At 37.1% G+C, this 25,864-nt stretch overlaps 1 protein-coding gene across 4 annotated transcripts in view; it reads right to left on the bottom strand.

Moving 5' to 3' along the window:
- LOC141460304 (uncharacterized) overlaps nt 1-25,864 on the bottom strand; it is a 762,362-nt gene that overhangs the window by 345,023 nt on the left and 391,475 nt on the right. For all 4 annotated transcript variants that reach the window (XM_074140196.1, XM_074140195.1, XM_074140193.1 and 1 more), the window contains 3 exons: nt 13,238-13,542; nt 2,755-3,298; nt 1,508-1,607 (listed from right to left, as the gene is read on the bottom strand). In XM_074140196.1, coding sequence (XP_073996297.1) covers nt 1,508-1,607; nt 2,755-3,298; nt 13,238-13,542 — 949 coding nt within the window. The remainder of the gene's footprint in view (nt 1-1,507; nt 1,608-2,754; nt 3,299-13,237; nt 13,543-25,864) is intronic.

Here is a 25,864-nt window from a genome sequence, read left to right on the forward strand (position 1 = left end):
TTGGCTGGGTTTCGGTAGCAACCCACTGGAATGGGGTGGTAACTGTTCTGTGATGTACTACAACTTTGCTTTGGATAAATGTTACGCTGAAAAACAAAAAAGGGCTTCAGAATAATTTTAAAAGAATGTGGATATTTCAGCGATAGAAGTATGGAAGTAATAAAATTTTTATAACTTTTTTTATGGTTTACTGCCTGTGAGCAAGTCCGTCTTCCTGCTAAGTTAAACCACCTTCCAAGTCCATTCTCTAGGCTCTAGGGAAAAGATTTTCCAATTCCTGACATGAACTAAGGCTTTTCCTGATTTTTTATTTTTTTATTTTTATGAGAATAACTCAAACTGTTCCGAGAATTTTGCTGACATCTCTCTCCAACTTTCTGTAGAATCTACAAAACTCTAACAATCCAGTGTCAGCATCTTCAGTCGGGACCCCTGAATCTACAATGAACTTACAAGAAACTGGACAGCATACCCTAGCTTCTTACACATAACTAAATTTTTTTCCATCATAACTGACTTAATTGGAAGGGCTATTTCAAACAAAAAAAAAATAGAAACGAAGAAGAATAAGTAGGCAGGAAATGGAACAAAGAGCCACCGTTATTGGAGGTCCTGCTTGTTGGCGAATTAGGCTGGAATGCAGGCAAGAATGGCCACACGCTGAACATCTCAGCTAATCCAATTCCGGTGACGTGCTTTAATTCAACTATAATTGAAGTTCTCATTCAATTTTTGCAAACTATTTTGTTAATTTAGACATTATTACAACTTAATCTTAGACAAAATAATGATTTTAAAAAGTTACCTACCTATAACTGTGGACAAAGTACGCTACCTTGGACTGTATGTACCTAGACAAACGTTGTCTGGGGATTGACATGGAATCCCCCAGACTAGACTGAAAAGACAAGAAACTAACCAACGCTACAAAACTTCTCGTAAGGCTACTTGAGACAAACGATCTAAACTTAACCTACATAACAAAAGACTCTTATATCTGCTGTTACTGCGACTTATTTGGTCATACGGCATCGAAGTATGGGGATCGACTAAACGTTCCAACTCTCTAGACATTACAGTCAAAAAATACTTCGAAAACTTCTTAACGCTCCATTCTACATTTCTAACCTCACCATTCATAGTGACCACAAAATCCCTTTCATCAACGACCTTACTAAAACTCGTTTCTTAAAATTTCATTCCTTTACAGCAGCTCATCCTAATCCTTTAATTGAACACTTATCTTCTTCCACATTACCAGGTAATCCTCCAAGGAGGTTGAAGAGAAGATGGCCCCGCGACCTACTCTCCTCATAACAGTATAGTGATCTGATCACGTTCTCCAATCTTCAATCAAGACACTATACTACATCACATTTGCTTGTTGCAACAACCGTTGCAGTCGCAAATTTCAGTAAAAGATTTAAAAAAAAAAGAAGAAAAAAAAAGTTATTTGGCTAAATTGATATTTAATCTTTCCAGATTTAACACAATTTTTAAGACATACCATATGAACTTCTGTTTCCAAATCGTCATCGGATGAACTGATAGACGATACACAAGATGAAGGTACAGATGATGTTGAATAGAAATCTTCTTCTTGACATCTGGCAAAATAAAGGTCATGATCAATATCTTCAAAACTAAAAAACTTATTAATTCAATTCTCAGTGGACAGTTAAGCTTATGAACTTCATTTGTATGCATGCAGCTGAGAATGAAATAGCTAGAACAGCTTATATCGAAATATTTCAATCAACAATTTGATAATGCGTAACAGTGAAATAAAATTCAATTTAAATAATTTAATAACATTAAAGAAAATACAACGTCAAGTCGTGACCTGTCATGGATATTTGTAGGGCTTCAATTAACGTAAGAAAGCACAAGAAGGAAGGGACAACCGACGAAGAGATGGCTGCAAGATGTGGAGCAGGATGTGGCGAATTGGAGTAAGGCCAGCTGGAGAGATATTGTAAGGCTGCAGAGTTATCCAAAGACTAAAGAAAACTACATTATAATCATTCAATGATGAGATTAATCTAAACAGCAACAATCTGAATTAAAATGGGACTGGCAAAGTGGAATCCTACTGAACGGTACAGTGTGACCAAGGACGTCAAGATGTAAGCTTCTTCACAAATGAAAGTAAATCTCTCTCTCTCTCTGTTTAGCAGGCGACATAAATACACATCATAGATGCTGGTGAGAGCGAAGACCAAACTGGTTTCAAAAAAATTTGATGAGGATGAATGAACGTAGGCTTTGCTTTGAGGCAGAAATGCAGAACCGAAGAGGTTGAGGAAGAAACTATCTACGTGGGAACGTTAAAAAAGAGGATTTCAGAAAAATTAAACTTAGAGTGGAAGAGGCCATCTAAACTAGCCAATTACAGCAAGTGCACGAAGCCTCTTCGATACCAATAGGAATAATATTAAGTAATTAATTTTTCTCAAGGATATGAGAAAATAGTTGGTCACACTAAATGCTTAGGTAAGCAGGCGCGCTTTTCCTAATACTTATTGAGATTTCGTAAAGAAGCAGGCTCCTTCACTGTGAGAATCTAATTTTAGTCAAAATCATTAGATCACGGATGCGTTTTAAAGATTCATTAATGATTATAGAGCGAAGTAGAAATAAGAGCAATACTTTACAAAGCTGCTCGCAAGTTAGCAAAAGCTGTTTGAATTCTCATGCCTAAGGAACAGAAATTTCTGTGCTAAAAGGTAATACCATATTATGTATTTAACATACCTGAGTCTCTCATGGGCGGCCAGAAGTTCGTTGACATCAATTTGAGGCTCAGACGCCGGACTCGGTTGTTCCAAACCATTCTCTTCTGAATCTTGTTCTTTCATTGATAAATTTAATAATATAGACTTAAATATCTCAGAACTACGTCTTAATTCGGCGAATATGGATCTTTCTTGTGGTTTTGGTGATTCCAATGGTGTGGCCGATACAATCGGTTGTGGTGGTAATTGCTGGGGCGGTGGTGAAACAACGGAAGTGGCCACCTGGGCCACAGCTGGTGATGTAACCGATGATGCAACAGCCGGCGGTTTTGGCGACACTAACGGCGATGATTTCAACGACACTGAACGTCTTTCACCGGCCCAAGGCCTTAAAAGTTCGCTGTTTGATTCCAGACTAAAAGAACGCTGCCGCGAGAGGGCACTTCTCAGTGTGGTGCGTCTACGTGGTCTTTCCGGTTTGGCACCAATCCAGGATACACGGCGACCAGCAGTTGGTAGACCTGTGGGCGGGGCAGTGCCTGGACTCGGCTCGCTACAACCCCCTGCAATGAAAAGAACATGATACACTTTTCTGAACATTTGGCAAAGAGAAGAATAAAAAACAGCTAATATAATCTGAGAAGGACAAAAGAAACTGATCCGATATACGCGTACTCCCTCGAATCAGGCTTTCTACAATGCTCCTGTTGTACGCCACAGCCTCCCTTATTACACAGGAAAGAGGAAGTTACGTCAGCAGAATTCGGTCAGCATAACTCAAGGACGAAAAGAAAGTCGCAGAAAATTTGAAATCTGTTAAAGATGCCACCATGAGACAATAGATCAGGTGAGCGGAAGAGCCATTTTCCTAACTTATTTCTCACTTCTTTGAGTTTTTCTCTAAAACGGTTCCTATGATTCTCTTTATGCCAGACATAATTCTTACTCATACTTTTTAAAATTGTATACTAATTCTTCTTTTTTTAATATTAAGTCTTATAATGGTTTTATGTTAATATTCCATTTTGGTTCAGTATTTCCATCAGTTGGTCTGTTACTAAAGTAAAGCCTATTAGTGTCTGTGATAGTACTGATTCTGCATGTTGTGTGCAATGCAGCGATAGTAGAATGTATGTAGCCCTTGGAGAATAAAGGTGACCTTTGAAAACAGCTGATAGACAACCATGTATCCAGTAAAGTAATAGATGTATGTATAAATCTAGGATGGATGGCTTTACTTAGACCGAAGACTTTCTTGGAACCCCCACACTAGACTAAAAAGAACAGAACTAAACAGACTACTATCGACTACTTAAAAGACTTTTAGGCGAAAGATCAGAACTCTCTCTGGACAACAAAAGACTGATTTATACTTGAAACCCATCTGGGCGTATGGAATAGAGCTGTGGGGTAGAACCAAACGCTCCAATTTCCAATGGATTCAATCCCTTCAATTTAAAACACTTCGAACTATAGTAAACGCTCCATTTTATATCTCCCTACCTGGACTATAAACACTGAACTTAACATTCCTTTTATCAACCCAAGTTGCTGAAAACAAGATACAGAAAACTCCACTTCAGCCTGCAATCTCATATAAATCCTCTAGCTCAAAATCTTTCTTCTAGAACTCTTCCTGATAACCCGGACAAGACGTCTTAAAAGACAATGGCCTCGTGATCTCCTCTCCAGTGAAGAGAGTGACTAACTGTATAATGTTTTGGAGTGTTACCACTGGGGTAACTTCTCCACTCGTTTGTATCTACCATTCACTTCTATCACTGTTACTTATAGCGCCAACGCGCTGATTGTAGCACAACAATAAACGCAAAAAAAAGGCACTTCTATGTGGTTGATCTTTACTTTAAGTATTAACTGATCGTCGACTAATATTAATCAGTAACTAAATTCCAAATTTGAAGCAAATTGGCTGATCGGCAATATCTTTTCATTAGGTTTTTATAGTTTTTAGGCTTTTTCTTTTCACTATTTAGCACAAATTGTATGTTTCAAGAAAATTCAATTACGTAAACGGCATTAAGAAACAGTCGAATAAGTTTTCAACTTTTTTCCTTACTTCCAGCAGATTCATGGAATATAGGGGATCGCACACACTAACGTGAAATTAGCCACTTTCTGGCCACTCACGTCCTTTGCTAGCCACAATTTACAGTCATCAATATTTTTGAAACGTAAAATTCGTGCTAAAAGTACGTAGTTCAATATTACACAGCCAACAGTGCTGTGTAATAAATATAAATAAAAATAATAATAATAATAATAATACATTAATACTTTTAGATCTCGTCTCAGTTCTCAGTATCAGTTCTCGTCAGAATCTTCAAACTATCTCTCAATAAAATTATACATACTTCATACTAATGGATTAAGACCAGAATCAGTCGCCTGGCTATCCAAGAAACTTGACGATTCTACAATCTAGTATTCCAGATTCACATCAGAAGCAGAAAGGAATATTGAAAATAACTTCGCCTATAAGACTATCTAAGCCTTACATAGATGTTAAAACCTTGGATTCACCAACTTCCGCTTCTTTCTCTGTTCGGTTATGTCCGATTTCCACTCAGGATCGCCTAACAATGTCCGTAATTCCGCGCTCCCAAGCCCTACTATCTTGGTCATCCTAAGAGCTCCGACTTAAGTGAAGTTTTGTTAAAGAAATAAATGTTGCCAATAAAAGTGACTTATAGAAATCTGTTGAATATAATATATGTATAAAGTTTAAGGAACATCGATGGAAATCTTGTAGGAAAACCTCATTTCTCATTTGGGAACTGTCCGGGAAATCTGCGCAATACTATATGGGTCAGAGAAAATGGAAAATAACATAAAATCATCTCTGGAAAAATGTATTCCCTCTTATTTCTTGAATGAAGAGATAGTCAGTATCATCCCTACTAGGAAGATAATGGCCTGTAAATGGAGGAGGAATGTCAAGAGCCTGTAGATGACATCTCGTTGAACACAATAAATACTAACACCATTTCACTGTGTGTATATATTTCGTCATCATTGTTGCAGTTTCCCTTTTATGGTAATTCTTTAAGTGGTTGTTTATTTGAAGAATCTGATCTCTACCATCCTTATGTGACGGAATCTCATTCATTTGATTACGGGCCAAAGTCCTGTCATTTTCTTTACCATATCTCTTATTTATACAGAACTCTTTCGCAGCAATCACATTACATATACAGTAAAAGTCTCAAAGAGCGGTAGATTGCGTCATCTTTGACACGGATATAGTATAGCAATGAAATACGTCATTAGCCGCATTTTTTTATCGAGTTTGACATTTTGCACTAGAGCACATTGTTAAACTATTCCGTTCATACTCTATCACTCTTTCTGTTCTTTGCAGGTTATTTATGCTGTTCAGAGACATGTTTTCAATACTCTGAACATTATGATTCTCCTTCTTTTATAGTCTTTCGAGTTCAGAGAACTTCAAAACGGATAATTTCTGTAAAAATTCAATAATGAAAATCTGCAAAAAAAAAAGACTAAGACTTAAAAAAAGCAAGGAAAGAAAAAGCGTAGCTTTTCTTCTGGGAAAACAGCCTTTGAAAGAATCTCAATATTAAATAATATTTAAATGGCATTTTAAACAATTTCCCGGTCATGCCACGTCTGTGTTAACAGATTTGAGTACCGCATTACTTCCATCTATCATCATTTATCTTCAGTTTGCTGTTTAACACATTCTTCTTGAGCCTCTATTATGCTTTAGGACGATAAAAACCTATCTATAATTGTTCCAAATTATGTTGGTGAACAAATTAAAAGTTTTTAGGCTCATTTACATCATAATTAGCTATATTACTAATTAGGATTTATGCAAAGTGTGGCCATTTTGAAAAGAATTTGAAACAAATTTCCTTCAATAAGTCTCTCACATATTGCCTACCTGTAACTTCATGCAAGTTAGCAAAAGAAGATCAATGGCAAACTTTAAGAACTTGTTTTACACCTTTTGCAAGTTCTTTAAGTTAGCCTCGCATGTTATACTCCAAGAGGGAGCTGCCTGAGTCAATGCAGGACTAACCAGCGACCTTTTACAACAATATTGGCAACACTCAGCGAGCAGTTTCTATTTAGAAGTGGAAGCAGCTAAACTATTAAGACTTCACCGTTCTACACTATGTAAGACATCTGTCTAATTTGACTCCCAGATACTTGACTGTGGGAGCCCATTCGATAGTTGGGAAACCCATTCTAAATTCTTGAATTAACTATTTTTCTTTAGAGTTATTTTCAATGGGTACAGTTGGGTTCAAGATGCAGGTAAGTGGGATTAGTACAATCCCGTAAGGATTGCGGCAAGCTTCCTTTAGATGGTCTCCTGCTTAGAGCCTATTCAGATCATTATCCGGTAATGAGCAGATAAACGTGATTAACACCGATTAAGGTGATTAGCTATTTAATGACTGATTAAAAAAAAAGTTTTCTTAAATGTACAACCCATTATCTAAAGATATTTTTTTTTTTTTTTTTTTTTTTTGTTATTTGAAAGGTGCACAACATCTAAGGTCCTTCGCACCTGTTTTCTTATTTCTGATGGACACTATACTAATTACGTTAAACTACTAGTTACCTAACGAAGAAAACCTAACGATATCTAAAGATAGATGAAGATCTTAATGACTCAAGAACAAAAGGCTAAAAAGCCAAACTAATCTCGTCAAACATGCATCTGTGAAACTGAGAATGAAAAAAAGTAATAGTCTACTATTTCAGAAACGACCACCTACCAAGTAGGGGTCGCGACCGGGATCAGGAAGCAGAACTGATAGCTGCTATTAACATTGTACTCCTCGCAGGATCCAACCAGGACATCCCCAACTTACAAATCCAAGCTTTATAACCACAAAACCCCAATTGTAATAACAATACATATTGCTGGCAGGAGGAAGAAGCTCCTAATTATACCTGAAAACTCATAAAGCAGAAAACCCTCTCAACAATCAGTTTGTAAACTCCCCTGATTTGTACCAATAATAATGATCCTGCAATTTTCATCAGTCAAAATTTCGTTCCGAATTTCAGCGGGTACGAGAATACTTTGGGAATGAACAGAATATCACAAAATTCGAGTACGAACTGAGAAAATAAAGTAGTTCTGAATTAAATGTCCCCAACTGAGAATGTTATGGACACATGATTAATTATTCCGTTAAGTAAGATTTAAAAAAAAGAATAAAGTATAAAAACTGAAACTTTACCGCAGAGAAAAGTTTTAATAAACTAAAAACTACAAATTACTAGAAAATTTTACCGCATACATCCCTCCATAAATGTCAAGTTGAGATATTCAATTTAATATGTCTCATATTACGGTTCCAGCAACTTGTACGTCGTACGTACAGAATTAACTTAGTATATATGTTCCTTCAAAATGTTATGCAAATTTAATAAGATCATCCTCCGTTGAACTCCACACTACAGACTCTCGTTAGACTAAGTTCTAATAAACACTATTGGATATTACATCTGTGGATCAACAACACATTACACAATAACAATATGAAATCTACGTTAAACAATTAAAACTATTAAAAGTAATCCATTTTGGTTAAATTCTATATTTAATAATTTTAATTAATAATTAAAATGTAGCGGAAAGGAGCTTACAATCTAGGAACAAGATCATCTTGTAGAAAATTATAAACCAGTTAAATGTGTTTGACGTGTATACACGGCAAACCAAATCTCTATTAAGGTGCGTTCGACGGGTATACTCGTTGTGAAAAATATAATAATGCCATTAACTATAAAAACCCGAAATTTCAATAAAATACAATAAGAATATTATCTGGTGGGATGTTTCCTTTATCTTACGAACAGAACTGCGGTGGGAGTCAGCCAAATGATAAGTGGTTGGTACATGTTTGGTCTCCGCATTAGAGATTGGAAATTACCTCACAGAAATAGAAGCTCTCAACCCTTGTGCAATGCCGTTTTTACCTTGGATACGAGGTTCAGACCTCAGTACAAGCATGATTTCATTTTGCACAGCATTCAAAGCTCTTTACTTCCTTATAAAAGCTCTTGCGTCCCTAGTTAACTAGAGCAATGCAAACGTGAAGAAGCGGTGCAAGATTTTTGAATGAGCACAGAATGCTCTGGTAATCTCGAGCCCCAGAGATTGCAGAAAAAGTCGTTTGCAGTGACTATTACGACTATTGTAAACTTTTGGTTGTTTTGCCTTTGCGTTCGACGCGTGTTTACACGTCATTGTCGTGATTTTAATTCAGCACACTGTGGGTGGTTTTTTTTAAAACTAAATTCCACGCTTAACTGGTTAAAGATAAATTAAGTTGGTGTGTCCTCAGTTCTGCCTGTTTTGCTAATGTATGTTAAAAAAGAGAAACGGATATAGTTCAGAGTACCTAAATAGAACTAACCCTATGGAACTATTTCAAAGCGCTAAAACTTCCGAGTTATTTTCAAAAAAAATGATATGACGATTGATTGAAAACATATTTTCCTATTTTCTGAGCATTTTCCGTAACTTTTTCCAGTTTATGAAATTCATAAATCGGATATCTGCGAAATTCAATACTTCCTCTTAAGTAGGCAATATGAAAGTGAAACCCGGTGGCGCAGTTTTGGTGGCATAATTTAATATACTAACGATCATAGTAAAAATCTTATTAATATAAAGATTTAAATTACACTAATTTAAACTAGAGCAATATCCAGGCTTTTTTTCAGGAGATGTTTTGTAATGTATGTTTTATAGGATTACGAGGGTCGTTTGAAAAGTCCGTGCAAAAATAAAAACTACTTAATTTTTTAGGGTAAACCTTTTTTATTTTTCAACATAGTCTCCTTTTAGGCTTATACACTTCGTCCAACGCTGCTCTAGTTTGTTGATCCCTTCCGAATAATAGGATTTGTCCAAGTCTGAAAAATAGCCATTCGTTTCTGCAATCACCTCCTCGTTTGAATAAAATCTTTTTCCTGCCAGCCATTTCTTCATATTGGGGAACAAATAGTTGTCCGAGGGAGCTAAGTCTGGAGAATAGGGGGGATGTGAAACGAGTTGGATCCCTATTTCCATTAATTTTGCGACCACAATTGCTGAGGTGTGAGCTGGTGCGTTGTCGTGATGGAAAAGGACTTTTTTGTGGGCTCTGTTTTCAAACGGTCCAATAACGATGAATAATATGCACCTGTATTAGTTTTACCCTTTTCCAGATAGTCGATGAGGATTATTCCTTGCGAATCCCAAAAGACAGTCGCCATAATCTTTCCGGCCGAAGGAACGGTCTTCGCCTTTATTGGCGCAGATTCCCCCTTGGTAACCCATTGTTTAGATTGTTCTTTGGTCTCAGGAGTGTAGTGATGTATCCATGTTTCATCCACAGTGACGAAACGACGCTTAAAGTCCTGCGGATTCTTCTGGAACAGCTGCAAACCGTCCTTGCAACACTTCACACGATTTCGTTTTTTGGTCAAGCGTGAGCAATCGCGGCACCCATCTTGCGGATAGCTTTGTCATGTCCAAATGTTGATGCAAAATATTATGTACCCGTTCATTCGAGATGCCCACAGCACTAGCAATCTCACGCACCTTCACTCTTCTGTCATCCATCACCATATCATGGATTTTATCAATGATTTCTGGAGTAGTAACCTCAACAGGGCGTCCAGAACGTTCAGCGTCACTTGTGCCCATATGGCCACTCCGAAAATGTCGAAACCACTTATAAACTGTTCTAATCGAAGGTGCAGAGTCACCATAATGTTTATCAAGCTTCTCTTTAGTCTCCTGAGGCGTTTTGCCTTTCATAAAGTAGTGTTTAATCAACACACGAAATTCTTTTTCGTCCATTTTTTGAAAATCACTCGACTTCCTCGATTCAAACGAATGCCAAACACAAAGAAATAGACCGATCTGGCTGAAACTTGGTGTGTGTTCTTCCAAGAGATGCTACTAACTAAACATAACCTCGATACGCGCCAGTGGTGTTATCTCTCTGACTTTGCACGGACTTTTCAAACGACCCTCGTAAAAAAGATCACGTTATTAAATGCAAAATAAGGTCTTCGTAAACGCAATCGGTGGCCATCAGCTAGCACGTTGAAGTCAGAACACCTGAGCCCAGATTGGTTTCAAAATAGAAGTATAACTTAGTCTTTTGTTGTCCAGAGTGAGTTTTGATCTATCGTCTAAGAGTCTTTTAAGTAGTCGATAGCGTCTGTTCAGATCTGTTCTTTTAAGTCTAGTGGGGGTTCCAAGAACTTCTTTAAATATAAACTTAAAAATAAAAAACATGAATTTATTTAAATAATTATTTATTTTTCTGTCTTTTTTTCTTAATCAGAATTTAGTATAACTTCTTCCCCAAATTTTTCAAGTTTCCTTATAGCAAACTGAATTGTTTTTCTACTGTACAGATTCAATGTACCATAAAACTGTATCGATAGGGACTCACCTAGAGAAATGTTTAAAATAGGAGGTACAGATCTACATATCTACGACTAGAATATGATGTTTTAAATAACTAGCCGTTTTTCAAGACAGCTAAAAAAAAAATAAATGAAAAATTGAGTCAGAAAAATGGAACAAATTTTTTTAATAGCTTACTACCAAGGGCAGTGGAAAAATCAAATACGAATTTCCCAAGATTTTTTCTGTTTTGCAGTAATACAGGTCACAGACTTGTAAGTATATACACAAAAAAAAACTCTGCGAGTCTTTTTTTAAAAAATCTTTTGAGTTCAGAGAACTGCAAAACGGATATTAAAAAAAAGGAAGTAGAATTAAAATATGAAAAACAGATTATGGTACTTCCACCCACTGGTACAGCAGGAAGTAATTCTGGAGATTTCCTTGCGGAACAGCAGTTCCGTTTAAAGGTTAATGTTGAAAACGGCATTTTAAACGAGCATTTCTATTTAAATGAGAAAATAAATAATTCCAGCCGGAAAGAGTAAATAAAAGAAATCAGAATATACAGAAAATACAAAAAATATAAATAGAGACAATGGAAGTCGTATGGAAGAATGTGTTGTTAAACACGATGTGAGACATGCGGGAGGCGATCCGTCATTCTGACCAATAGCATGTGAACTACTAACAGCAGGGCGTTCTAATGTCAACGGCGATCAGTTTATATTGTGATAGATAGGACAATGTCTACTATCCTCCATCTCTCACACACTGTTCCCAATCATCCAATACAAACGAACAATAGACTGTGGACAAACTATTAGCTAATCGTTTATAAACAGCATGGGAGCACCTTTTCTGGGTTTACACAGTTCCAGTGGATAACCCGCATAAAATTAAAAATTTGTTTTCTTATTAAGATATTATAGGCCTAAAACTAGTACAACTTTCTGCCGCTTGGTATTTTATTGAAATGAGATGCAAAGAAGACGACCACGAGTCGGAGAATGCTCTTGGGTTTGGATCATGGGCTTACTAAGTAAGCTTCCACATGAAGCCGACTCAGAGCTGAGGTGGTAGGTCTTGGTTTAATCTTGAGGCGTTCTATGGCATAAAAGGCTCCTTTTAAATCCAAGCTTCATAACCTATAGACCAGGGATGGCGAACCTTTTTGAGACGTGGGTCAAATTTTGTTCATTTCTTTTTAAGTACTAGCTCTTGGGTCACTAATGCCCATTTGCACAAGAGTTAAGTTTAAAAATTTTAAACTGAATATTTTCAAAACTAAACATCTTTAAAATTCAGTTGGATTAATGGGGAAAACGGGACGAAACAAGTGCTATGTAAGTCTCTTTTTACAAACATAACTAAACAAAACCTTACAAAAGTGTGTTTTATCTGAAGAAAAATCTAAATATGGTTATTTGCTTTGAGTTGTCGATTTTTTTAACAAACAAAATATGAGTAAAATTATACATTTTATTTGATATTTTGTAAACAATTTTGCTTAATTCCAAATACTACAAAAAGCATTTGTCGTCATTTGCGTTTTAGAACTGTAATGATCAAACTAAAGGTTATAGATAGCATTTAAATTGCCTTTGTGTCAATGAGTGATTGAAAAAAAATACAGATAGAATATAAATTATCCACAACAATTAGAAAATCTAAATCAACCCGTGTAAACAAACAAATGGTTGCCTAGCAATTGTGGGTCAGTGAAAAACCTTGCGCGGGTCAGTGTCTAACCCGCGGGTCATAGGTTCGCCATCACTGCTATACTAGACTAACACCCTCTCGGCCGGATTCGTTCTTTGTTGGTAAGTAAATTAAAGTAATGCCAATTATATCAGGCGGGCTTTACGTCTAGCTGCTGATTAGGTGCCACGGTGCGATTAGCAAAACATCCTTTACTACAAAGTTCTCACATTAAACCTAAAATAAAATCAGCATCAGGAATGAAACCCAGTAACAACAATACATCTTAGCATTGGAAGCCTCACCACTAACCGGTCGGCTATCGTGGCGCTCTAAAGAGAGCTTGTTAAAGAACAGGCCATAATAAATAATATAATATAAATATTACCTGTAATACTTGTATGCGTGGGCGATGTAGTAGTGGTTGGGGTAGAAGGTTGTATCGGTGGTCTAGTGGCTGGATGATCGCCTAAACCACCGGCCACACGGCCACCTTGATTCGGTTCTAGTCCATATTTGAGCAACAATCTCAAAACGTCTACCGAACCATATTCCACGGCCAAATGTAAGGCATTGCTGAACACTAAGGGCATTTCACCAGCACCGCCACTGCTAAGACTGGACGAAGAACTGTCCGATGTGCAGGAACTGCCCACTGAGCTGATGCTACGATGCGCCGCGCAAGGTTCTAACCTGGAACAGAGAGAGAGAGGAAATTTCCATTTAGTGTAACTGGATCCAATGGTTTTTCCATAGATTGTTATCATTTCTTCAAAAAAATCAAATTGGCAAATAAAGTTTTTAAATTTTGCAATTATACTACTCACAAATATACAACTCACTCTCACAAACTCAAAAAGTAGAACACTTTCGGTGTAAACTCAAACTACAAATTATACTTTCTCTTACTTACTAGAGTAAGAGAAAGTATAATGTTTTCTCAATTATTTCAAACTAGTGAACATCCTGAGACCGGATATACCATTTAATATTTTTTCATCACCAATGGACAATGTCAGTGACAGCTGTATCAATCTCAATTAAAAATAAGGATTCAAATTTATTAAAAAAGATAAAAAAAAATAGTCTGTTCGCTCCATGTAAATTATAAAACTTTTGTTTGTTTTTCTGAATTATAAAACAACCAACCAACAACATGTAAAAGTCACAAAATAAAGCTGTTCCAACTCAATGAAAAAGTTCAACTTGATTTCACTGAAAGACCAATGAAATCGTGTCACAATTCTACAACTAAAACTGAAGCTACCGTCACTCCTCCTGGCAGTCCATTTTCATTTTAGAGTTCCTCACCAGTCTTTTAAAACAATGATATTTCACAGAAACGGCAGAGCGTTCACCAACGCTCCAACGCTTTGTAATAGCACTTTAATCAAAACTATAGCAAAAATTGTTTTGTTCTTTCCTTAATGTAAAGCAATTTGTAAATCAGATGTAAGTAGTACATAACAATATTGTATTTTTCAGAAATGTCATTTAAAATATTATTTAAGCACCTGATATACTAAAAAATATCCGATAACGAAGAAGGCTGAATTCAAAAATAAATTAGCGATATAATAGCCACGATCGGGAGTGAAAGGCTAAGGGTCTTGCAGTTAGGCTAAATCAATTAAAAAGCAATAAGGCAAGGCTTCAGGAGTTAAGAGTTTTCAAAAAAACACTTGAACCCCCAACCCTAAATTTAAAAAACATTCGAAGTAAAGACACGGGACAAAACAGAGTCCAGAATTTAGAAAATTCACTCGAAAAACAAACCAATGAAGAAGCTGTTGAGAGAGCTAAATACAAGAGCTATAGTTAAGGCACAGCGTAGCAAAACTTTGTAGCAAAGAAAAGGAAAATGCAAGACCAAAGAGTTACGAGGAAGTGCACAAACTAACTGGACTTCCGAAAAAGAAAAAAGTTTGGTATGATGGAGGGTGGACACAAGAAGGAGAATAAACACATGTGAGGCACCTGGACACCAATGATGATGGTATAAGCGGATATAGTTCAGTAGTAGCAACTACTGACGAGATAACCGATATCTTTACTTTCTTTAATCTCTCTTTTTTTCGCCATCTGGGGGATGGCAAGGTTTTGAACCTGACAATTGTTAATTTCGGCAAGCCGCAAGTAAATAAATATCTGAAATCTGGAGTCCAAAGAAAGGAGTCCAAAGCGGGTGTTGAAATAATAAAGGAAAAGGAAATGTTTGAATCGGTAATGAGTGCAATTCAATAAAAAACATTGAGTAAACCGCCACAGAACTTCAAGGTAATCTCATAGACTCCCAAAATTGACTGGTCTCTCAAATTATGATTTCGAAAAAAGCCCATCAAGTTTTTTTATTTTATTTATCTTTTGGCTGAAAATCCATTACTTTTAACTTTATATTGTCGAGTAGCAATTTAGCAGAAACTGGCTTTAACATATTTAATTATTGCCTGTCACAAAAAACACAGCTTTTTCTCGTTCATTAAGTGATGGGACTTTCGAAAGATTGGAGCATTTCTATCCAGTTAGCTCCACTAAAAAGCGAGCATCACATCTGCACTTTACAATCACCAAAATTGGAAATCCTAAATAACTATTCTTCATTTTCATCTCTAAAAAAAAAGATTAAATAAAATGTTAGAAAAGTATTTAATTAAATAAGAACAAATAATTATTTGCTTAGAGATTCCCTTATATTTGTTCTACACGTTCAATTATTCCGTTTCCTAATTTAATATTTCTTTCTTCCCTTCCATGAATAGATTACCCTCTTTCTTATTCCGTTTGAAATGTATTTTTTGTACATACTCCATTATTCCTTCACTTAATTTAGTCATTAGAAAAGGAATAATTAAGTACAGCCTGAACATAAAAAATATAACTTAGAAGTCTAAATTTGATTAATACATTTTGATTTACCAAAACTTTTGTTATATTAATTTACACGTTTTAAGAATCTTTTTAACATTTTATTACTACATCAATTCACATTAATTTAAGCTCAGTCTAGTTCTATCTCCTATTTCTATTCTAAGCGGAGTGTTCTCTTCACTGCAACCAAATATACTCTCCATATATAATATATTGTAGGAATTGTACACTCTCTTCACGGATCCTGATCCTGATATAGTAAAAGTAATAAAGCTTGGTAGACTGCGATGGGCAGGACACATAGCTAGGATGAGTGAAGATGAGATTCCTAAGAAGGTGCTGGAAGGAAACATGCAAGGATCCAGGAAAATAGACAGACCAAAGCTGCGCTGGGAGGATAGTGTGGCAAAGGATGCTGCATCTATGATAGGATTCCGAAACTGGAGGGTGGCTGCGCAGGAAAGAAGACGCCTGGCGGGCACGTCTTGAGAAGGCCAAGACTCTGCATGAGTTGTAGCGCCAGTTAAGAAGAAGAAGAAGAAATAATATATTGTGGCCCCTTCCGATGAACCAAATCAAAATAATCAGGGATAACTGTTAACCTGGAGCCTAAACAATCCTGCCGATTCAGGAGAGCGTGAATTATATCCTTCCACAACAACTGGAATCAACGAGTTAGTGAAGTAAGGCTACTCCGAAAGGATGTCTGTTACCAAGAAGAATTAGTTATCGACTCATTTGGCTCTGAGCTATTCGACCTTCAGCACGGAAGGTTGGTTGTAGTGATATGTGATATTGTTGTTACTAGTTACTAGTTTATTAAAACTATTGAAATTAAGTGAAGTACTGAAAGTCAGACCTGCTGTTAAGTCAGGTCCAGGATATACGCAGTAAATATAAAAGAATGCAGAAGAGAATTTAGATGTAGAGATGATAATTATAGTTGACGTCTTGCAAGTTGTAAATGGTTACCGGAAACTTTAATCCATAGTCTCAAGAATGTCGGCTACAAAAGTTGTTGTTGGCAGTTACCGTGCACAAGACCACCGACGGCTGCTGCAGTACATGTTGGTTGCAGACCACCAAGGTGTCTGATTCACCCTACCATTTCACTAGCCAAACCTTATTGTTTCAACTTGTTCCGGAAATGTTAGAGCTTTGCGCTTACTACTCCTTGGCTAGTGAAGTAAACACGTGTATTTTAAGCTTCTTTTTTTTTTTTAAACCTATGTTACAAAGCTATTTCCTGAGCTAAGAGATATGGAAATCCTACGCTATCCAAAGGGGCCCATTTAACTTAACAATAACAATCAACAGACTGAGTCTAGGATGAAAATCTAGTCCCAGGACCAGAGACCTAAGCTCCTCACAAGATGGACGGATATTTTCTCTTTCGTCCCATAAATTCTAAAGAAGGAATCAGGCATGAGTCCATTGTTTGAGATGTCCTGCTTAAACCACAATGCCAAGTTATGGAACCAACCATGCCACTCGCCTGGCTAGAGGTCCGTGATAGACCCCATATCCCCTGGACATGTATTCAACCAACATTTTGGACGGTCAATATCCAACGGGGCTCATCCTTAAAGATGAATGCTGCGAATCCAGCCAAGCCAGAACGTATCATAAGGTACTTCTCACTAAACATTCCTTACATAATAAAGTAAAAAAAAATTATTATGTTCTTTAAATTTAGGCTTAAATAATCCCAGTTTTGGCCGGGACTATCCCATTTTGAAGGTGTGGTCGCGGTGTCCCTTTCAATTTATCATTTTGTACCGATTTTTCCTTATTATTAAATAAATTATGGAATACATTTTCAGCCTTCCAGCCATATCTGCTACCGCTGAAAGGAGATTTTCAATAAATATTGTAACGAAGTTGACCTGGGCATAGAAGAAAGGCCTAGATTGTTCTAGGGGTTGAGCGATCAAAGTCAGTAACAGGCCGCCACTGCATTAACAAAAGGGCGGTATCTACCTGTGGCAGAGAAGAAAGGCCTAGATTGTTCTAGGGGTTAAGCGACCAAAGTCGGTATCAAGCCACCACTGTGTAGACAAAAGGGCCGGTCTCTACCTGAAGTAGAAAGGAAAGGGCTAGATTGTTCAAGGAGTTAGTGACCTGTGTAAAAGCCAGCTAAGAGAAAGGCCTCAGTTGGGGTGGTGGCATATGTGTTTTCCCAGCCAGTGATTGACAGGTAGGAGCGAGACAGAGAGTAGGAGGAGGGCGACCCCAGCTGAGGTGGTGGCAGTATGTTTTCTCCAGCCAATGAACGTCAGGAGGGCGTGGAAACTTATGCTCAGAGAGTTGGAGGAGGGCAGTCCCAGTTGGAGGGAGGCACGCAGTTAAAAGGAGGCAGACACAGCTGGAGAAGTCAGTTTTTAGAGTTTTTAATCAAGTTATTGAGTTTAGAGAGTTTAGAGTTCAGTTAGTTTTGGAATTAGACTTGGAGAGTCAGTGTTGAGACATAGTTTGAGAGAGTCAGTGTTGCGGAGTGCTTCAGTGGTAGCTAGTTGGGCAATTAGTCAGTTGATGAGTAGAGCTGTGTTAGTGCAGCTGAGCCTAGTGCAATTCGGTGCAGTGCGGACCAGGGGTCAGTCGTGGAACAGTTTTGTGGCGTTACATAGTGAGTAAGTAACAGTAAACTGTTGTGACTGTTGTAAATGGTGACTGTAATGAATAGCGTTAGTTGCTAGTAAATGTTCATGTTAGTTAATGTTAATGTGTAATAAATCAGGTTATTACTTACAAATTTAGCGAGTTTTATTATTTAATCAAACCCACATATTATTAAAATAACTAGTGGCAGGCACTAGTTGTATAAGTGAAGTTTTCTTAGTAAAAGGACAAGAAAAACTTTACAATATTATTATCTCAAAATAATTATTACACAATGTTCAAATGTGCAACAAACTTAGAAGTTTAAATCTTGAAAAGTACGTATAGTAGCAACAACTTTAAAGCGAATATTTCCTTTCAAATAAAGGTATTGTTTGTTAACAAGAATTACATCAAAAAGTTTCACTCTGTGATGTCCATCGTCAAATGTACATCGAGTAATTCTCTGCGAAAAGTTCTGTCCGCCCCAAAAAAGGAGAGAGGGTGGAGTCAAGGCTCACTGCTTAAGATTTCAATTTAATTTAACAATATGAAAAGTTGTAGCCAGCCTGCTGTTGCCCAGTCGTCACTATTCCATCCAAAGAGAAATTCTGCTCTGAATTAAATCAAATTAATTGTTCTGCATTTATTACCTCATACCCCCACCCCCGCCACTGCTGCAAGTCACTAGCGCTTCCAGTAAGACAGAAATACCAACTGTAGAACAAGAGACTGTCGTATAGCCGGAGAAGGGAGGGATAAGTGGTTCTTCAAGCACAATTCTAATCCCTAGTAATATTTCTTTACAAGAATCCCAGGCCGCCAACATACTACAAAGAACAAAGAGAAATCAAGTAGAAAGTTAACCTACCCAAGCTTCCGGGACTTGCCCCTTGCCCATCCGCTTCTCTCTCTTGTTCTAAGGAAAGAGAGAAATTTTTTTTTTTTCTGTTTTGTTCTTCCCTTTTTTGTTTGTTCTTGTTTGAATCGCTTAGCAAATTAAATATTCATTTTGCGCTCAAAAAAGCAGGAAGAACAAGAAGGCTATTCACTTTAAAGTAGCGTTTAATTCCTTGTGTAATCTGCAAGAATGAAAGTTCATTTAAACAACACAAAAAGAGCTACAAAACACTGGCAGCCATTGTTTCTAAAACACAAAAACCAAAAAGAAAATTGGGTAAAATTTCATGTAACCGCGCCTGAACACAAACCACAAGAGCATCACTTCTTCTACACTGGGTTTATTTCATTTGAAAAATACTAAATGAAATATTCAAGATTTTACCACCACTTTTTCTATTCTGTTTAAGAGGCAATAAAGCGTTCTTGTAAAAAAAAATTTCTGAAATTGAATTTACAGTGACCTTTACTTGACTTTTAACAGAGATTTTTTCTTTGTTTTGTTCTTAACTTTCTCTATAATAGGTAAGAAAATTCTGCCAGTTTTTCTCACAAAATAATCTTTTAAAGATGACGAAATGTCGTCTCATAAACCCATTAGTCTCCTCCCAGTGCTATCCAAAATCCTTGAAAAGCTCCTACTTAAACGCAAAATTCCAAATTTAGAATCCCATAGAATTATCCCTAATCACCAATTTGGTTTCCGATCCCAACACTCCACTATACAACAATGTTTCCGAGTAGTGGACAAAATATCCTCTGCTTTAGAAAAAAAAGATTTCTGTCTGGATGCCTTCCTGGACGTAGCACAGGCTTTTGACCGGGGTGTGGCACCCAGGACTGTTGTACAAGCTGAAGCAGTTCCTTCCCACTCCTTATTACCAAATCCTTCAATCCTATTTGACAGGTCGCTACTTCAAGGTTAGATGTGGCATTGAATTCTCTGATACTAAGCGAATCCAAGCCGGCGTCCCGCAAGGAAGCATCCTTGGCCCAGTCCTATATCTAGCGTACACTACTGACATCCCCACGCACCCACATACCTTAATCACAACTTATGCAGATGATACCACAATATTATCCTCAAATCCCAACCCTTCTGAAGCCTCCACAATATGTCCAAGAACACCTTGATCTCATTTCCTCTTGGTGCAAAAAATGGAAAATTAGACTAAACGAAGACAAATGTCAACAGAAAACTTTCACCTTACGTAGACAAACTTGCCCCCCACTACTCATACACAACAGAGAAATACCGACCTCCACACAAATACCTAGACAGTCGACTTACATGGAACCCGCACACTAGACTGAAAAGACAAGAACTCAATAGACGATACGGACAACTACGAAGACTGCTAGGGCGAAGATCAGCCATGAACGTACAGAACAAACTGACTCTGTACAAGACACTACTAAGACCCATCTGGACCTACGGAGCTAAGCTGTGGGGCTCTGCGAAACCTTCCAAAATCCAAAGAATCCAATCCTTTCAATCTAAAGTCTTTCGGCATACCGTCAACGCTCCTTATCATGTATCCAATTTAACCCTCCATACAAGATTTCAATATCCCCTTTTTGTCAATGACCTAATCCATTCTCGGCTTCCTTAATTTCTATAATAGCTTAACCATAGATCCTAATCCCACAGCACAAGCCTTATCCACAACAACCCATCCCGACAGTCCTCCACGACGCCTGAAACGACGTTGGCCCCGTGACCTTTTACCTATTTCCTAAACTTCCTTCCAACCCCTAGAGAGTTCCAGCATTGGCTGGCCCCTCTCAGCATGCCTTCCCCATTGTGGCGCTGGATCCTCGGATTCAGCTTACAATCTGAGCGTAACGAAATGATAATCACATTTAATTGATGTATATGTATATGTACAGGTTGTATTTATATATATATAAATTTAAAAATTATCTCAACAATGAAAGATCGCAGTTGATTAGGAAGATGCAATTTTAAATTTCGATTGATCTGTCCACGGAGTGCAACGTAGTGATCAAAATATTTCAAACAGGAAGGATTACTTTATAGAATGGATTTTCATTTCTCTTGTTTTTTGTTTGAACTTGCCCCCATGATATTATTTAAACTATTCATGCCTACTTTACTCACCGTTTTTCCTTTCTCCTTAATTTTTATTTGGAAACATTCTTCCAGGAAATACGATTTAAGAGGGCATTTCTGGACAAGAAGGATTATGTAGGCAGCTCTCTAAAGTACCACTTAAATATAATGTCCGGTTTTGTGTCTTATGTATTTCTTCATGTGGTATATCCGATTTACCGAACGTTGCCAATCACTTTCGTGAATGCCACGTGTAAGTGCTCTCTAACACTCTATATTCCGACTAGTCCCTGAAGTACCTCAGCCTGGTAAACTACTACCTTTATAATCATCTGGAGAAGACTATGCTTCTTCTCACCCATTCAAGCTATGGCCCAAATAGTCGATTTTCCTGCTTTTGATACTGGTTAACAGTTTCGGTTGAATATTTGCTCTTGCAAGAACTTCGCAGTTGGTTACCACCCAGTTGAATATCAAGAGATTCTCAAGATGCTTCTATGTAGCCACATCTCAAAAGGCCTAGAGTCTTGTGAGTTATGTTGACAATCTAAGCCTCAGCTCCAAGAACAGTCCAAACATTGGAGACTATCGTACACTTTATTTCGTTTATCCGGATTTAAATCCTCCGACGGAATGCATGGAAGATATCTGAACGAGTTAACTTACTCAATAATCAATACTCAATCAATGGTGAAACCATGGCCAAGTTTGCAGAGGATCATGACTTTGGTTTTCGTAATGTTGATGTTCAGATTGTTGACTGAATCATCTAGATTCGGCTATTATTTCAAGAAGCAGCTGAAGATCCTCTGTACTTTCCGCCAGAATTACCGTTTCTTCGGCATATTTCAAAACGTCAACATGAACTCCATTCAACTTAACACCGATCACTAGTTCTTCTAGAATCTAGATCCTCCTTTAAGATGTATTATTAAGAAAGGCAAAATATGTAGCTAAAGATTGAGTTAAAATGAAATTTCTTATATGATTCTTTTTTTTCTTTTTAAATTCCTAAATTTAACATCTTCTTTGTTTATCTATAAGTTTTACTTGTATAATTTTTCTTGGCAGGATTTGACAGTGATAGTGGATACGGCCATCCTGGAAGATTATTCCAAGAATTAAACACAGTACGAGTATTATGCTCGTTCCGTGTAAGCTCAGTACAGGAGAAAGCCTGAAGCTAGGATAGGAATCAAGATTATTTTGGTAACTGGCCACATCAAAGGGCGCAGCAGCCATGTGATTATTTAACTCCTGAAAGGCTTCTGATGTTTCGATTGAACTACTCGTACCTCACCGTGAATTTCGAGGTATGAGAGATATCTGACTTGGTATGAAATAATTAAGCAACGGAGACTAATTTGAAGAAGATCAATGCCTTTGTAAGGAAATGAGGTTTTAGAACAATACGCCTAAAGATAGCAGTTTCCTGGAGCACAACATCCGCAGGAACACCCTGAATCTATTTGTAACTAAAGAGGATATTTGAAGCTAACAACACATTATTAAATAGTTCTTGAAGGTATAAGAAGAACTAATTATAATAATTGGATTAATTTAAATAAATAGAAGGGAATAATTCTTCCCCACTCCCTGGTTCTAACAGGATGCAGTCGCTTCCACCAGACTTACAATATTTAATTTCAACTCATTGTCGCCCTAAGTACAAGAGAGGACATCATATTATTTTAATCTCAGCGACAAGATGAATACAATGGAAGAAATATAAGTCTCATTTTAAGTAGTATTTGAGATCCTGTAATATCCGGGGAACAGTTCCTGAGAGAAAAGGATGTGTCGAGAGACGGGGAGAGGCCTATTTAAAGAGAAATCTTCTCTTCTCTTGCTCCTTGAATTATTAAACTAAATTGAGTGACATCTTTTTAATCGGATAATATTATAAATATCTCCATTTTAGAATTAAAAATAAAAATGACTACCAACCCGAATTTATTTTGGTTGTATTGTTCGAATCACGTAGTTTGTATTAAACTTTTACAAGAAAGAACATTTGGCAAAGAAGGATGATGCCTTAAAAACCCCTTCTGTGGGTACTAAAAGATGTTTTTTAAATTCGACTTTTCTTGTGGGGTGAGGCCACAGCTATACCTGTAAAGTGCTGTTTCTGCACAATGAATGGGTCACATTATCAGTATAACATTAAATGCAATTATTATTAATCGATTTTTGATTGCAATTTTATATTTCAGGAAATGGTTTCAATGAATTTATTAAAACTCTGCACCTTTACTGCATACGAGTAGTCAAATAATGGCTATTTCAGTTTGAAATAAGAAAATGAATATTTAAACAGTCAATATTTAACTGTGTAGTTCTGTCCCCAAGTAATCAAACCAAGCAAATTCATTGAATTGAACTGAATTTATTGAACTTCACTTTCAAGGGTGTTCCTTGATGTGAAGCAGGCTTTCGATCGGGTGTGGCACACTGGACTTCTCTGGAAGCTCAAGACCATCCTTCCAGCCACCTATTTCCTCATTTTGAAATCTTACTTGACTGACAGACATTTTAGAGTGAAGGTAGGAACTATTCATTCTCCATTCAGCCATGCTGACGCTGGAGTTCCGCAAGGCAGCATACTAGGCCCCATTCTGTACACAATCTACTCCTCAGACATACCTACTCATCCTCAAACTACTCTTCTCACCTATGCTGACGATACTGCCATCTTATCTACTGACAAAGATCCATTAATAGCTCATAGAAACCTTCAGTCTCACCTCACCTCTTTAGAAAAATGGTTCAAAAAATGGGGCTATCAAACTGAACGAAACTAAATCCCAAAATATCACCTTCACTCTTCGACGCATCACTCTTCCTCCTGTCTTTTACAATCTTATTCCTTTACCTGCTGTCACCGTAGTCCGCTACCTTGACAGAAGACTCACATGGAACCCTCATACTCGACTTAAGAGAACAGAACTTAACAGACGCTTCCGACAACTGAAAAGACTACTCGACAACAGATCAAAACTCACTCTGGACAACAAAAGACTAATATATGTAAGTATACTAAAGCCAGTCTGGGCTTACGGCATCGAACTGTGGGGTTCAACCAAACGCTCAAATCTGCAAAGGATCCAGTCCTTGCAATCTAAAATTCTTCGCTCTTATAGTTTGACGCTTCGTTTCAACGACACCAATCAAATCATTCATACAGACTTAAACATTCTTTCCGTCACACAAGTTGCTAAAAACACGTTACAGAAAAAGGCCATCTTAACATTCAATCTCATCACAATCCACTTGTACAACATCTATCTTCCAGAACATTTCCAGACAACACTTCTAGACGACGTCTTAAAAGACAGTGGCCTCGCGATCTCCTCTCTGATGAAGAGAGTCAGTAGAATTTAGAATGTTATTGGAGTGTTACCGCTGGGTAACTTCTCCACTCTTTTATTCTGTTATTTATAGTTATCATTGTTGCTTATAACGCAAAATGCGTTGATTGTAACTAAATAAATGATTAAAAAAAAAAAAAAAAAAAAAACAACTTTCTAGACCTCAATCAAAATTAACATAATAATGATTAGAAAAACCTTTGACCAGAGTACTTTATTTTTTATAGACTAAATTAGAAATACTATTCGGATTATCCCTCTAAATGTTCTTTACTCCGAATAGCTGCTTTAATAGAATCAATTATCTACTTGTATAATCAAACTGATACTACATGTAACAGTATGGAAGCTATTTGTATGATAATAAGTTCAATTAAAGTTGCTTATTTTAGCATAGTGTTCGGTTCTATCACCTATTCAACTTTAGAAACAAATAGAAACGTAAATAGTCGAATTGAATGTGATTTACCAATATTTCAGATTGCGTGGGAAAATTGTCAAGAGTGTAATGATAATTATTTTATGTTGGATTTTCTCAAAAAGGGAAATGCGAGTGCAGACACTCTTTAATTCGAAAAGACTAATTTTCTGGGAAAAGGGAAGAAAGCCTAAAGGGTTGTACGAGGGTCGTTTGAAAAGTCCGTGCAAAGTCAGAGAGATAGCACTACTGGCGCGTATCGAGGTTATGTTTAGTTAGTAGCATCTCTTGGAAGAACACACACCAAGTTTCAGCCAGATCGGTCTATTTCTTTGTGTTTGGCATTTGTTTGAATCGAGGAAGTCGAGTGATTTTCAAAAAATGGACGAAAAAGAATTTCGTGTGTTGATTAAACACTACTTTATGAAAGGCAAAACGCCTCAGGAGACTAAAGAGAAGCTTGATAAACATTATGGTGACTCTGCACCTTCGATTAGAACAGTTTATAAGTGGTTTCAAAATTTTCGGAGTGGCCATATGGGCACAAGTGACGCTGAACGTTCTGGACGCCCTGTTGAGGTTACTACTCCAGAAATCATTGATAAAATCCATGATATGGTGATGGATGACAGAAGAGTGAAGGTGCGTGAGATTGCTAGTGCTGTGGGCATCTCGAATGAACGGGTACATAATATTTTGCATCAACATTTGGACATGACAAAGCTATCCGCAAGATGGGTGCCGCGATTGCTCACGCTTGACCAAAAACGAAATCGTGTGAAGTGTTGC

This window comes from Rhodnius prolixus, unplaced genomic scaffold, assembly GCF_049639745.1.
Source record: "Rhodnius prolixus isolate KJV_2025 unplaced genomic scaffold, Rpr scaffold_6, whole genome shotgun sequence".
Classification (NCBI taxonomy): Eukaryota; Metazoa; Arthropoda; class Insecta; order Hemiptera; family Reduviidae; genus Rhodnius; species Rhodnius prolixus.